This window comes from Tupaia chinensis, unplaced genomic scaffold, assembly GCF_000334495.1.
Source record: "Tupaia chinensis unplaced genomic scaffold, TupChi_1.0 Scaffold145148_1, whole genome shotgun sequence".
NCBI lineage: Eukaryota > Metazoa > Chordata > Mammalia > Scandentia > Tupaiidae > Tupaia > Tupaia belangeri.
In genome coordinates this window covers 254,507-268,418 of record NW_006205008.1, presented here as the reverse complement: position 1 = coordinate 268,418, position 13,912 = coordinate 254,507, and the positions used below count along the sequence as shown (strand labels likewise).

Sequence of the window (13,912 nt, the reverse complement as noted above, 5' to 3'; positions counted from 1 at the left end):
ATTCTGAACTCAGCCAGAATGATGAGTCTGTGCTGGACTAGGAAGCCTTTTCCACTGTTAGACACCATTTGCAGGAAAAAAAATTACATCCACCAAGACTCCCCTGTGGCCTGCATGTGCCTGAGGGCCTGCATTTAAGCAGAGGGACAGCATCTCACACCAGACTGATGCCTGTTACTTTCAGGATTCTAACAAACACACTACCTGGAAAACAAGGACACTTGTGAGGTATGAAAGAAACACCAGAATGTGGAGGACACCTTTTTCTTATTTTTGTTTACTGTGCCATGTTTATTTCTTCCATGAGCAAAAGGCAGGTAGGCAGCCCAGAGAAACAGCACCTTCCACAGGGCCTTGACACCCCCCGTTCACCCCAGCCAGCCCCAGGTCAAGACACCTGTGTGCCTGGATACTCAGGGAGGTCTCTAGACGCAAACCCAGGACCCTCCCAGGTGGGCCAGCCTCACAGGGCATCCCTTTACTCTGTGCCACCACCTAGTCCCTCTTACTTTCACACAGCATCAAATTTGGTAGAAACAGGAACAAAAAACTCCAAATTCATTCTATTTTATTAATATATCTTAGGTTCTCTTACACATTTAGAAACAGGTACTAAAGTTTTGGGGAAAAATCTAAATATTGGACAAAGTCAAAATAATTCTGCAGAATATTCTGGATGAGGACACCAGCAGGTGCTCACTGGTGCCAGTATCAGAGAAGCCCTGAGACTTTCTGCAGTGGCAGACACGTCCACATGCAGCTGTCCAGGTGGCTTTCTTCACCATCTCTCAGCAGTCCCGACTGGCCCGTACGGAGGAACGCAGAAGAGCTGCACTGCAGACCACAGTGCAAGGCGGCATGTCCAGGAGGGGCAAAGGCAGCCCACGGCCCTTGTGTGGGAGACAGTGTTTATGACGTGCTGCCTTTTACAGGGCCCAGAAGAGACCAGCCTCTGAGAAGGAGAAGCACCAAGATGTGAGCCGTGCTGTCGGCGACGGCTTTGCAGCCACATAATCTGCCCTTTGATGTCCTGGATCCACACGGGCCTGCTCCCACCAGGGCTAGGAGGAGACGACGTATGAAAGAGAATCTCGCTGTGATCTTTCCTGCAAAGGAAACAGCAATAAAGTTTACTACCCAGGCACAATGGAGGAGTTCTCGTAAACGAGTACCTTTGTGTGCCTTTCCTCTCCACTTTGGAGAGAGGACTTTTCTCAGAGGACACGGACAAGAACCGGGCCACCTCTCACCCCCTGGGAAACGGGGATCACATGGAACTAGGTGACATCAGCTTTCTGACACCTGGCTAGGAAACCCAGTGGGCTTGGTAGTTCAGGCTTTGTTTACAAGGCCGACACTAGAAAGACCCCGTGTCTGACCCAGGCTCACTCATCGCTTTTAGAAAGTCTAAGCTCCATACGATGAGAAGACAGGTCCTGCCTCCGTGACGTGCATGGGGCTGACACCATGCTTCCGCGCTCGTGGTGCATCCTTCCCCGTGAGAGTGGCCCTTGCTCCTTTGCGTCGGTAGAGAACTGTGATTCTACAACCCCCCAGACCTCAGGAGCACATACAGGTGGACACCACTGCCGCTGGCCGCCAGGGTTGGTGGTGGGCGCTCACGCCTGTCTTCCTGTGAGTCAGGAGTCCCGGCTCATGGGATCACGGGCACTTACAGACGGGAAGGCTTTTTGCTCAAGGGCTCGACTCCTGTTCCTGCTGCACTACCTGGAAAACAAGGACACTTGTGAGGTATGAAAGAAACACCAGAATGTGGAGGACACCTTTTTCTTATTTTTGTTTACTGTGCCATGTTTATTTCTTCCATGAGCAAAAGGCAGGTAGGCAGCCCAGAGAAACAGCACCTTCCACAGGGCCTTGACACCCCCCGTTCACCCCAGCCAGCCCCAGGTCAAGACACCTGTGTGCCTGGATACTCAGGGAGGTCTCTAGACGCAAACCCAGGACCCTCCCAGGTGGGCCAGCCTCACAGGGCATCCCTTTACTCTGTGCCACCACCTAGTCCCTCTTACTTTCACACAGCATCAAATTTGGTAGAAACAGGAACAAAAAACTCCAAATTCATTCTATTTTATTAATATATCTTAGGTTCTCTTACACATTTAGAAACAGGTACTAAAGTTTTGGGGAAAAATCTAAATATTGGACAAAGTCAAAATAATTCTGCAGAATATTCTGGATGAGGACACCAGCAGGTGCTCACTGGTGCCAGTATCAGAGAAGCCCTGAGACTTTCTGCAGTGGCAGACACGTCCACATGCAGCTGTCCAGGTGGCTTTCTTCACCATCTCTCAGCAGTCCCGACTGGCCCGTACGGAGGAACGCAGAAGAGCTGCACTGCAGACCACAGTGCAAGGCGGCATGTCCAGGAGGGGCAAAGGCAGCCCACGGCCCTTGTGTGGGAGACAGTGTTTATGACGTGCTGCCTTTTACAGGGCCCAGAAGAGACCAGCCTCTGAGAAGGAGAAGCACCAAGATGTGAGCCGTGCTGTCGGCGACGGCTTTGCAGCCACATAATCTGCCCTTTGATGTCCTGGATCCACACGGGCCTGCTCCCACCAGGGCTAGGAGGAGACGACGTATGAAAGAGAATCTCGCTGTGATCTTTCCTGCAAAGGAAACAGCAATAAAGTTTACTACCCAGGCACAATGGAGGAGTTCTCGTAAACGAGTACCTTTGTGTGCCTTTCCTCTCCACTTTGGAGAGAGGACTTTTCTCAGAGGACACGGACAAGAACCGGGCCACCTCTCACCCCCTGGGAAACGGGGATCACATGGAACTAGGTGACATCAGCTTTCTGACACCTGGCTAGGAAACCCAGTGGGCTTGGTAGTTCAGGCTTTGTTTACAAGGCCGACACTAGAAAGACCCCGTGTCTGACCCAGGCTCACTCATCGCTTTTAGAAAGTCTAAGCTCCATACGATGAGAAGACAGGTCCTGCCTCCGTGACGTGCATGGGGCTGACACCATGCTTCCGCGCTCGTGGTGCATCCTTCCCCGTGAGAGTGGCCCTTGCTCCTTTGCGTCAGTAGAGAACTGTGATTCTACAACCCCCCAGACCTCAGGAGCACATACAGGTGGACACCACTGCCGCTGGCCGCCAGGGTTGGTGGTGGGCGCTCACGCCTGTCTTCCTGTGAGTCAGGAGTCCCGGCTCATGGGATCACGGGCACTTACAGAGCCAGTGTGTAAAATGAGAACTGATATCAGCTCAGTAGGCACCGGAGGGCGGGTCCAATCGACAGCCGGAAAAGCAGTGTCTGGGCTGGGAGCTTCTCGCAGCATCATCCCGCAGGTGGCTGCAGAAGACACAGAGACCTAGACTACAAATACAAGAGAGAATTCACACGCTCAGGCAAGGACAAGGAGCCTCATATGGAAGCACCTGCCCTACCCACATACAATCAGTCATGACCTGGTGTTTACTTCTGTGGCTTCAGTCTCTTATCACGATAATTTTTGCAACTTTCAATACATTTGTCCTTTCAAATTTACTGTCTATTTACTGGATTTATATTTTCATAGACATATTTAAGGACTGCTGGTATGTTGCTTGCATTCTTGACAGGAGACAGTGCATCCTCGAGGCCACGTTGGTCTCTCATCCTCTTGAGTCATGCTCCACATCTGAGCTGAGCGCTCAGCAGTGGCCATTCTCATCTGCAACGGCCTCTGCCCGGCAGCTCCAACTTAACTGTCCCCATCTCACCTTCTCTTCAGGTGCAGAACTTAGCCACTGTGAACAAAGCGGAAACCAATCACTGTTCACCAATCAGCTAAGCTCTGCACCTTGTTAGAGAGGTCATCGCTGGGATAACATAAGCGCTGGTGAGGATCTTCCGCAGCTGTTGGCTTCTGTTACCAGAGAAGAGCTATAAGATGCATCTGCTTTCCAAACTGCAGAGAGAGAGGAACTATGGTTTCTGGAGGAGCAGCCAAGGTCATGGTTGCGTGGTAATCCCTGGCAATGTGATTTTAATCTTAAGTCACAAATCAGCATGCCAGGAACCCAAGCAGCCAGAGCACTGGAGAGTGAGGACATGCCCTGCCACTCCCATCCGCACACAACAGCTCCGGAACGCAAGGCCAGAATGCCACCTGCACGCCTGCCGCACTAGCAAGTGGTTGGAGTTCTGTCCTGTTCAGTTAGCTGGTGTCCTAGAGGTGTCACTTTTTGAATCAAAAGGCCTCAGAGACAACCATAAATATGTCAGTGCACGTTTGGAACAAGAGGTGAAAAACTGCACTGACCTGTTCTGTGACAGGCTTACCGAAGAAGGCCGTCCTTGCGGTTAGTCCTACTGCCTTTAACCCTTTGGGACAAGATCCCTTCCCTAAAGGGTCTGGGACCTCTTTGGGAACCTCTCAGGTTGGGAAGGTTTGTCTGCTGGGAAGTGCACCTTGAAAGCAGTTCTTGCCACTGTTACTGTGGGGTGCCGGAAGGGGCCTGCCTGTGGCCTGTGTATGCATCCAGAAGGCAGGGACAAGGGAGATGTCAGAAGGGAGGCGAGGAATGGCAGATTCTCCACTGAGAAGATTCCTTCGCCTGCTTAGTGGCAAAAAAAAATCATGATAAAGAGTCCTGGGAACTAGGGGATCTGGCTCCGAAATTTAGAACAAAGAGAATGACCAAGGGACTAGTTGGCCTAACTGTAGTTTCATACACTTCAAGTAACACAAACTCTCCATGAATTTAAAATCTAAGGAGAAACGTGAGTTGCTGATTCCTGCAGGCAGTGTCAACAAAACAACTGCAACACTTTCTGTTTTCCATACTGGCCTGTCTCTGAGCCTATCTGACACTTCCTCAGGAGAGTCTGGGGTGGGTCCCCACATGCCTGACACACGGCACACGCAAGCTGCACGTGCTGCTGCTGTGCTCGCTATTGCCTTCTCCTGGCAAGTGTGGCTCCAACTCTCTGGGAAGACTGCTTTAGAAATAATCTTTCTAAAAGAAGAATTATTTAATTTTATTTATTCGCTAATTTATTTTAATTTGACCAGAGAGAGAGAGGGAAAGTGAGAAAGCAAGCCAACAGGTCCAGAATTTGAACCATGGTTGGCCATGTGGGAGTGTCCAGCACTTTAACCACCATGCCACCTGCTGTCGCTCCAGAAATAATCTTTTTCTCTTCAGCATCACGAGTTCTTTTTCAGCTAAATAATATACTTAAGTATATTAAACAACGAATGGTTTCTATAAGGACAAAACATTAGAAGCAAACAAAATGTCTAACAATGAGGAAAGGATATCAACACAAAATATTAAAAATCCATAATAAAATATTTATAGAGAAGATATGGAACCATATAAAAAATGCTTGAGATTTGATGTTAAAGAAAGAGATACAATATTAGACATGCCCTAATATGTAAAACCTTGAAGAAAAATTGAGAAGACACAGAAATGAAAATGATTGTTAGAGGAAAGTAAAATGCACTTATAACTGCACAGATCTACTTACAAAACTTTATGTACCGTTGTTAAATTACCTCAATAATGCAACACCCCTGTTTAAAAATGAATCACTAGAAAATAAATCTAATGGGTCAATTCTAGGCACGATAAACAAGGAAGCAATTTGAATAAACTAGGACTCTCATTCCAACATACTAGTGAAGGAGTTCTGTTCGAACATGAGGTTTTGTTTTTGTTTTTTTGTTTTTTTTTAATAAAAAAAAAAAGACCTGCTGTCAAGAGACAGTCACTGAGTGTGCCAGTGAGGTACGCTCACCCACAGGTCACCCAAGGGCCCTCATGTTCACACACAGCCTGTGGGGAGGATTTGGAGTAATGCAGCCACCTGCTCCTTGGTGCAGTAATGCCGTTCACCGTGACCTTGAGGACTGGCAGTACTTGAGCTGGGCTTCCCCGTCTATTTCTAAACCTACTCAGTGGGCTCCCCTCACAATCTGTAAACGGTAGGAGCAAAGGCAGCCACACGACACGGCGCCAAGGAACCATCCTGCCTTCAAGTAGACGGCCTCGATGTTCCGGTGACCACTCTGGCCAGCTGAGGTGCTCCAGGGACCCTGGGCCCTCCCATGAACAACACCAGCCGCCCAAAGCAGGAGCAGACCACAGATGCTGTGGGTGATCTTGGCTCATCATGTGGGGCTTATTAATCTCTGGTTCTTTAAGAGGAATACTTGCTTAGAACCAAGCAACAGAGAAAAGAGAAGGGAAGAATCACCTTTTAGAAGAGCATTTCAGCCACCACCTCGGCGGAGGCTCTATCCATCTGCTCCTTGGCCAGCTCGAAGCACTTGCGGGCAAGCTGCTGCTGCCTGGCGTCCTCGCTTACCATCAGTTCCCCGTAGAGGTATATGCCCATGGCCTGCGGAACACAGAGGCCAGAGTGCGTTAGGAAAGCACACACTCATGCGCAAGAACACAGTTTGTGATCAACTTCACAAACTCGCTGGCTAGAGATTATAAAGACCTTTGAAAAGACACGAACAGTTGCGTAGTTCTTCTGGAATCTGCAGTTTTCAATCCCTTTCTCTGCCTCGTTCTCATTAAAACCCCTAGGAATTCTTCACTACCGATTCCACCGACAGGCTGGCGACAGAGTGACGAGTCATTTCCACAGTGACGACTGCGTCAGGAATGTTCTGGACCATGGGAAACTTGGGCGCTGAAGGCACTCCCAGGCACTGTGCTACACAAACCCGGGACTCCTTCCCAGGAAGGGGCTTCTCTAGGAGTAGTTGGCCTGTGGTCATATATATTGCTCCCATCCCCTACTAGGCAGAAAAGGCCCACCAAATGGCAGCCCACTCCTGCACACGGGCAGATGCCTGCTCCTGCACCCTCAACTACAGCGGATGCGGGCTTTCCTGTCTGAGAGCAAGGCTGCAGACTCACACCTGCACTTCTACACTTTCTAAATAGCCAACTCTGCTCTGGAAGACCAAAGGTCCCCTTTTGGTTCTGCCTGCTCTCTTATTCTAAGCTTAGTTATGCCATGGATTAGGTTCTGTGGAGCTAATTAAAAGAAGGATCTCAAAGACAGCACAAGACGAAAACTTGGTAGCTAAGAGTTCATAAGTACTTCCCTGAAAAAGCTGAGACGCAGTCATCCTTACTAGCAAAGATCATGGTTCTAAATACACAGCAGTGAATTCTCCAAAACGGACCTGAAGTTGCACTTACATTATGTCCTCCTTATATTCCCATCTGCTTTTCCAAACACCTCTTGCTCCACTGTGCAAATGTGACATTTCTGCTGGAACAAAGTCATGTGCTTTTCTTTGTGGGAATCACAGGCCCTTACTCGCTGACTGTCCCCACGCCTAGACCCCATCAAAAGTCCCTTTGTCTGTCCCACTCCCACTCCAGCCCACCAAAGTGCAGCTCTACTCGGCCAGCCCACAGTGCTCAGCTGCAGTGCCAGCTGGTGGGGAGGCGTGTGGTGGCGCAGAAGGGCGTGGCATGGGAGGCACCCCAAGCACTGCAGACTTCAGAGGCAGCTAGTGAGGACATCTCCAAATGTGAAGGGTCATGAGGAGAAAGGACCTTTCCAAAAGGTCATGGAAAATGCATGAAAAAACTGTATGGATTTCCATTTTTTTTGGTACCAAAATAATGTTGTACTTTAATTCCATTTTTTTTATGGCCTATTTAAAGTCCCTTCGTAGGTTCTATACACACGTGCATTCCTGTGGCTTCTTGCACTTCAATGCCTTTCCCTGGTAAACAGTGAGGGAAGTTCTTACAGGACAGAGACCAGAACTGGCATGGTAAATGCAGACACAGACTGAGAGGCTGCAGCCAGGCTGCTCTTCCAGTCGACCCTGCAAACATACTTTAAACCAGGGCCACTGAAAACCTGGGTACGTGTCCACCATGGCATCACAAAGCCACCGCCTTGGCCTGAGAGAGTCTGGAGCTGCCATGAAATCTGAGCACTGCATGAGATGATCTAGTAGTCCCGGGCCCAGCACAGCCAGGGAGCTTCAAAGGTGTTGCCTTACTGCTTTTAAAGGGACACCCAGAGAGGGGGAAGATCTCCTCAGAAGTGCAAGCAATAGGTAAGCTCCTACCTGGTGCTTAAAAACCTTCAGACAACAGTCATACACATGTTATGAAAACACATAGCAAGAACTTAGGTCCTGTGTGACATGTACGAACAGGTAGGTGGCAGCATTTAAACAATCCTCTTCTACTAAAAAACAAAACAAAAAAGAACCCACCTGATCCTCCTGAAGGAATCTCTCCACGTCTTTGTATGCTCTTGCATACTTGTGCTTAATGATGAGTTCACACCACCGATGGCGAACCTTCAGAAAGAAGGGAGAGAGAAAAGCCAGTGAGCGTCAGGCTAGCAGGCTGCCTGAGCCAGCAGTTCAAAGACAAGAAACCGGGTGACCCTCTGAAGCATATTGACATTGTGGCTGACACTTCAGTTTTAAGTTCCATGGTATTCATAGTTAAATTTCCTTTCTTTTTCTTTTTTTAAAGAAAGAAACTACATTTCTCACTGGGAGGTGTCAGTCAACTTGAGGGAGTTTGAAAAGTACACGTTATCAGTTAGGTGTTTGCTGTTTCCACACAGTTTTGCAAGACAGCAGATAAATGCAACACACAGCTGGGAGCAGAAGAGATGCATACTTTATCTTTAAAAGTATGACTACTTAATCTCTTGTACTAAATCTATCTGGTTCACTGCTGTGGATTCAACAACAGGCACAGTGAGAGGAGTGGGTACTGCTCTCTGAATTCCTCAGGAGAGGTGAAGGGCCCTTTGGAGAGTTCGGGGCAGAGGCAAGGGCAGGCAATTGCCCTGGACATGGTAGTTCCTGCTGCACGTCCACACACATGTGCTGTAGGTTCGCACAACGTAACAGAAACAGACAAGCTAACAGTGAATGCCGAGCTTGTAAAAGATACTTTACTGGAACCGGCAGATGGCGTAATGATTACATCCCTGGACTCACATGTAGTCGACTGCGGTTCAAGTCCCAGAACTGGCGCCTTAAACCTCAGGCTGGGTGTGTGTGCGTGCTGTGCCCAAGATCCTGAGAGAATGAAGAAGGGATTGCAGGTGGCCAAACCCCCTGGGAGGTGATTTATTGCTTTCTGTCTCTCTGGCAAGGTCCTGTGCTCTATAGGAAAATCTCTCTTAGAAAAAAAGAAAAGGATACCCTTTACTAAGGGTTTGGGAACAAGTGTTTGCCAAAAACCCCATCCCTCTTATCTGTAGACACCGTGTAAGAATCTGATTTCAGCACTGGCTGCTCCTGAGAGAGGCAGAACTATGGGAAAGGTGGTCCTTGAAGTCAGGGCAATGGGCTTCTGTCTGCCTCAGGCACATTCTTTGTAAGACCCCACCTGAATTTCTTTTCTGGACCCCAGTCCTCTCATACACCCAGAGGGCAGCTACCATCTTATGTCCCTTACTGGTTCCTTGTCAGTTATAAACAGAACTGATTATGTGCATTTTAAAAAGGTCTTCTTATACCACTCCTTGTTTTCATTGCCTTTGAAAAAGGAGACACTTTATAGCAGGACATTTGCAGCTATAAAATGTAAGCACTGTGAACATTTTGGCTAGGACTCCTGTAAATTATACATTAGCCTCGGACCTGGCCCGATCTCTACTCTAAATGTACTAAATATACATTTACACAAAAACGATTAAGAACGGACAGGAACAAATCTTTTGGAAAGGAGCCTTCCCCCACGCTACAGCGCACTCTGAGGCCAGGGTGCTAAGGGGGGCACCGCAGTGCTGTCCTCTGCCTCGGGCCTCCAGGCTCTTTGAACTTCAGAGGCAGGATCCTAAGTATCTCACATGGAGGAAGTAGCTGCGTGGATGGCGGCAGACCGCTTTAGCAAAAGGGAAGCACGTAAGGACCACGGAATCTTTCCACCTGCAACAAAACTTCCTTCCTGTGCAGTCACTAGAAATGAACCATAAAAAGGGAACGGCACTCCCCCAAATATTCTGAGAACAGTGAAGAGAGGTGGGAGAAGCCAACTCATGGTAACACACTCATCAGAGGAGGCCACCGAAGTACCCGGATCCCTGCCTGTGCTCTGCTTCCCTCCCGTACCATGGTGGAGAGCAGAGAGCCCAAACAGCCTCCTTGGAGGACCCTGCCCTCATTGCTCCCCCCACTCACAACGGCCTGAGACACACCAGCCTCACCCACATGGGAGCACAGTGTCTTTTGCTGGAGCTTTATGGAAATGGGCACCAGCTCCCTGCAGTCCCAGAGAAGGATGGCAAGTCATCATGGTCTGGGGAACCGCCATTAATTGGGATGAGGTAGAAGGCTGGGGCCCAGGGCCCGCTGCTCTGCCGCCTGCCTTGGGACCTCGGGACAAAGCCTCACTTCTTTCAACTGCAAAATGGGAAAACTGCTTTGCACCGGCTTTTATTTATTTTTAGTTTAGTTTTTTTTTGGGGGGGGGTCATAGGGCCCGTGCACCTGCCAGAGTGTGTCAGAGACAGACAGAGAGGGAACATGAGAAATCACCCCCCGGGGAGTATGACCATGACACAATCCTTTCTCTTCCATTCTGCTCTTATGATTGGGCACACATGCACATGTGCCCAGTGTGATTTTCAAGTCACTGGGTCTGGGACTCGAACTGCAGTCAGCCATGTGAGAACCAGCACTTTAACCACTGTGCCACCTGCTGGTCCTTGCCCTTTTAAGTAGCATCCTGTGCGCTCCCTGCCTGAGATTCTGCCCACTTCCAAGCATTTTATATTATTTTAGAGTTGGTTTTGAGCATGGCGAGTTTGGCTTCGCCTTTTCTTTTCCTTCTGTGCCTCTCTTCATCTATTTTCACACACAAACACAACAAAGCCTAAGTCGGGGCCTACTTCCTAGAGGGATAAGGCCCCCAGGCGAGCAGGGCAGGGGCAGCCCTGACCATGGGTGAAAGAGGCTCTTTCAGTCCCAACATGAGGTCAGCGCTTCCACTTCTCTTACTGTCAGAAATAGTTTATTGTCCCGATTAATAAGAGATCCAGTCTTCTGACCTCTGCAGGCTGACACGGCATCCAGGAAGGACAGGCCAGTCCCCAATCCCACCCTACAAAGAGCAGAGCAAACAACCAGCCTTTTCATTACAAGCCACTACATGCGTCTCAGTATCTCGGTGACAGGATGTCTGAAAGACATCACGGAGATGTCAAGCAAGGCTGAGGGCCCACAGGAAAGCGCTCGCATGCAGGGTTTCTTGCTTTTCACATTTCTTTGAGAAACAGAGAAAATCCTAAATTTTTTAAAAAAGAATTATTTACTTAATTTCATTTACCATTATTATTTTTTCTTAATTTGACCAGAGAGAGAGAGAAAGTGAGAAATCAAGATGCCAGGTCTGGGACTTGATTAACCACCATGGCTATCTGCTGGCCCAAAAATCCTGGCGAGGCAGCGCAGAACAGAGCCCAGACCCAGGCAAGACATCTGGACGTTAAACTGGACGGTGGGAAAAGCTGCAATACCTGCCTCAGATGATGTGAAGAGCTCAGCTCCCTGGAGGTTACTGAGAGCCCAGCTAGGAGCAAAGATGAGAGAAACATAACTGCTTCATTTGTGACTCAGCCAAACTGAGATTAATCAATAAACTAATTACACACAAAACCGCCCGTTAACTCCACCTCTTCACACCAGAATTACATTTCAACCCGCCTATGAAAAGCACCCACTCCTGACGGTGAACGCCGTCTTCCCATACCTTGGTGGGGGCAGGGGCAGGGGCAGGGGGTGGGGGTAGTATTATATTATTTTAGAGTTGGTTTTGAGCATGGCGAGTTTGGCTTCGCCTTTTCTTTTCCTTCTGTGCCTCTCTTCATCTATTTTCACACACAAACACAACAAAGCCTAAGTCGGGGCCTACTTCCTAGAGGGATAAGGCCCCCAGGCGAGCAGGGCAGGGGCAGCCCTGACCATGGGTGAAAGAGGCTCTTTCAGTCCCAACATGAGGTCAGCGCTTCCACTTCTCTTACTGTCAGAAATAGTTTATTGTCCCGATTAATAAGAGATCCAGTCTTCTGACCTCTGCAGGCTGACACGGCATCCAGGAAGGACAGGCCAGTCCCCAATCCCACCCTACAAAGAGCAGAGCAAACAACCAGCCTTTTCATTACAAGCCACTACATGCGTCTCAGTATCTCGGTGACAGGATGTCTGAAAGACATCACGGAGATGTCAAGCAAGGCTGAGGGCCCACAGGAAAGCGCTTGCTCGCGTGCAGGGTTTCTTGCTTTTCACATTTCTTTGAGAAACAGAGAAAATCCTAAATTTTTTAAAAAAGAATTATTTACTTAATTTCATTTACCATTATTATTTTTTCTTAATTTGACCAGAGAGAGAGAGAAAGTGAGAAATCAAGATGCCAGGTCTGGGACTTGATTAACCACCATGGCTATCTGCTGGCCCAAAAATCCTGGCGAGGCAGCGCAGAACAGAGCCCAGACCCAGGCAAGACATCTGGACGTTAAACTGGACGGTGGGAAAAGCTGCAATACCTGCCTCAGATGATGTGAAGAGCTCAGCTCCCTGGAGGTTACTGAGAGCCCAGCTAGGAGCAAAGATGAGAGAAACATAACTGCTTCATTTGTGACTCAGCCAAACTGAGATTAATCAATAAACTAATTACACACAAAACCGCCCGTTAACTCCACCTCTTCACACCAGAATTCTTTTCTATATCAACATGCAAGAGGCGGAGCAGCAGCAGCCCAGGGCAGGGGTAGTTCAGGGCAGCTTAGCTGCTTGTCTGTTAGAGTGAGGTTTAAAGCTTTGTCCATGTGCACAAAGTCCTTCCCAGTAACGCTTATTTTCTTTTCCATTTCTTCCTTTGTGGATCACTGTCTTTTAATACTTAGATGGACTTTTTGAAAATTAGAGAAACTAGTTCTTGTCTTTAATTAAATTGCAATTATTTTCTCCAGTTTGTCAATCTGTCTTTTTGACTTTTTTTTATAGAGGTTTTGCTTGTATTTCTGAGTTGTATGTAGTTGAATTTATTTTTTCCTTCCTAAGGTTTCTTGATTCTTTTCCTCTGGCTCTAATGATTCACAGGTATGCACATATACCAACGTTATCATACTGTACACTTGCACAATTTATTGCACTCTTCAACTGTCAATACAGCTGATGAGTGCAATGACTTTTCCAACTGATTAAAAACCATCAGGTCTCTCAAGCCTACAGTCAGCCTGCAGTTAAGCTCTACTTACCATCACAGTCAGGCCAAGATGGAGGGGGCAAGGAAGAGAGGGGGGAAAGTAGGCTTGGAGGGCAGGAACAAGAAAGTAAGAAACAAAACAGTAAAAAGCAGCAGGAGGTATTTTCTCTCTTCCGCTCTCTCCCTTTCTCTCCTGCAAGTGTACATGCCCTAAGCAAACAGAACAAACAAATAAAAAAACAAACCCCAAAACTTAAAAATCCTAAAACAAGCTAAAAAAATCCAGTGAAAGTAGAAGACTCAGGACAAGGGCACAGGTGAAGTGAGAAGACCAGAGCCATGCGTCGTGGTGGAGTGCAGAGTCCTGGGTGTCTTTGCTTCCACCCTTGTCGTGCCCACATGATGGTACCTCATGCACTGAGGACTCTGAGGACTGCTTCTTTCACCCCTCATGAGCTGCTGGTGCAGAGACTGGGCAGCAGATCAGCAGCTGAGCCCGAGAGGTGGCACACGCAGGTACGGCAATCCATGCAGTCTGAGCACAGTGCCAGGTGCAGAAGTGTGATGGGGTGAGGACACAGTCTGGGTCTCTGGATTCTTCTCATGTCATCATAGTCAAGGTCAATCTTGCATGATGCACAGATGTGCACTCCTGAATATTCTGGTCCTATAGAATGGCTCTGAAAAATCTTAGTTTTTTAGTTGTGAGGGTGTGTGCTCACTAGAGAGACACAGG

At 48.3% G+C, this 13,912-nt stretch overlaps 1 protein-coding gene, 1 long non-coding RNA gene and 2 other non-coding genes across 4 annotated transcripts in view; all 4 read right to left on the bottom strand.

Annotated features, from left to right (window-relative positions):
- Positions 1–551: 551 nt before the first annotated feature.
- Positions 552–1,720, bottom strand: LOC114005992 (uncharacterized). Its single transcript, XR_003547770.1, has 2 exons — positions 1,575–1,720; positions 552–1,106 (listed from the first exon to the last, which is right to left on the bottom strand). It is a non-coding gene; the product is annotated as an uncharacterized LOC114005992 (long non-coding RNA).
- Positions 1,721–2,075: 355 nt separating this feature from the next.
- Positions 2,076–13,912, bottom strand: part of AOPEP (aminopeptidase O (putative)) — a 237,910-nt gene continuing 226,073 nt past the window's right edge. Inside the window, exons 14-16 of the mRNA XM_027768006.1 lie at positions 8,220–8,306; positions 6,218–6,361; positions 2,076–2,630 (exon numbers count right to left, since the gene is read on the bottom strand). Coding sequence (XP_027623807.1) covers positions 6,221–6,361; positions 8,220–8,306 — 228 coding nt within the window. The 3' untranslated portion in view covers positions 2,076–2,630; positions 6,218–6,220. The remainder of the gene's footprint in view (positions 2,631–6,217; positions 6,362–8,219; positions 8,307–13,912) is intronic.
- Positions 3,746–3,808, bottom strand: MIR27B (microRNA mir-27b). The gene has a single exon (NR_129423.1). It is a non-coding gene; the product is annotated as a microRNA mir-27b (primary transcript).
- On the bottom strand, positions 3,974–4,034 carry MIR23B (microRNA mir-23b). Its single transcript, NR_129409.1, has one exon. It is a non-coding gene; the product is annotated as a microRNA mir-23b (primary transcript).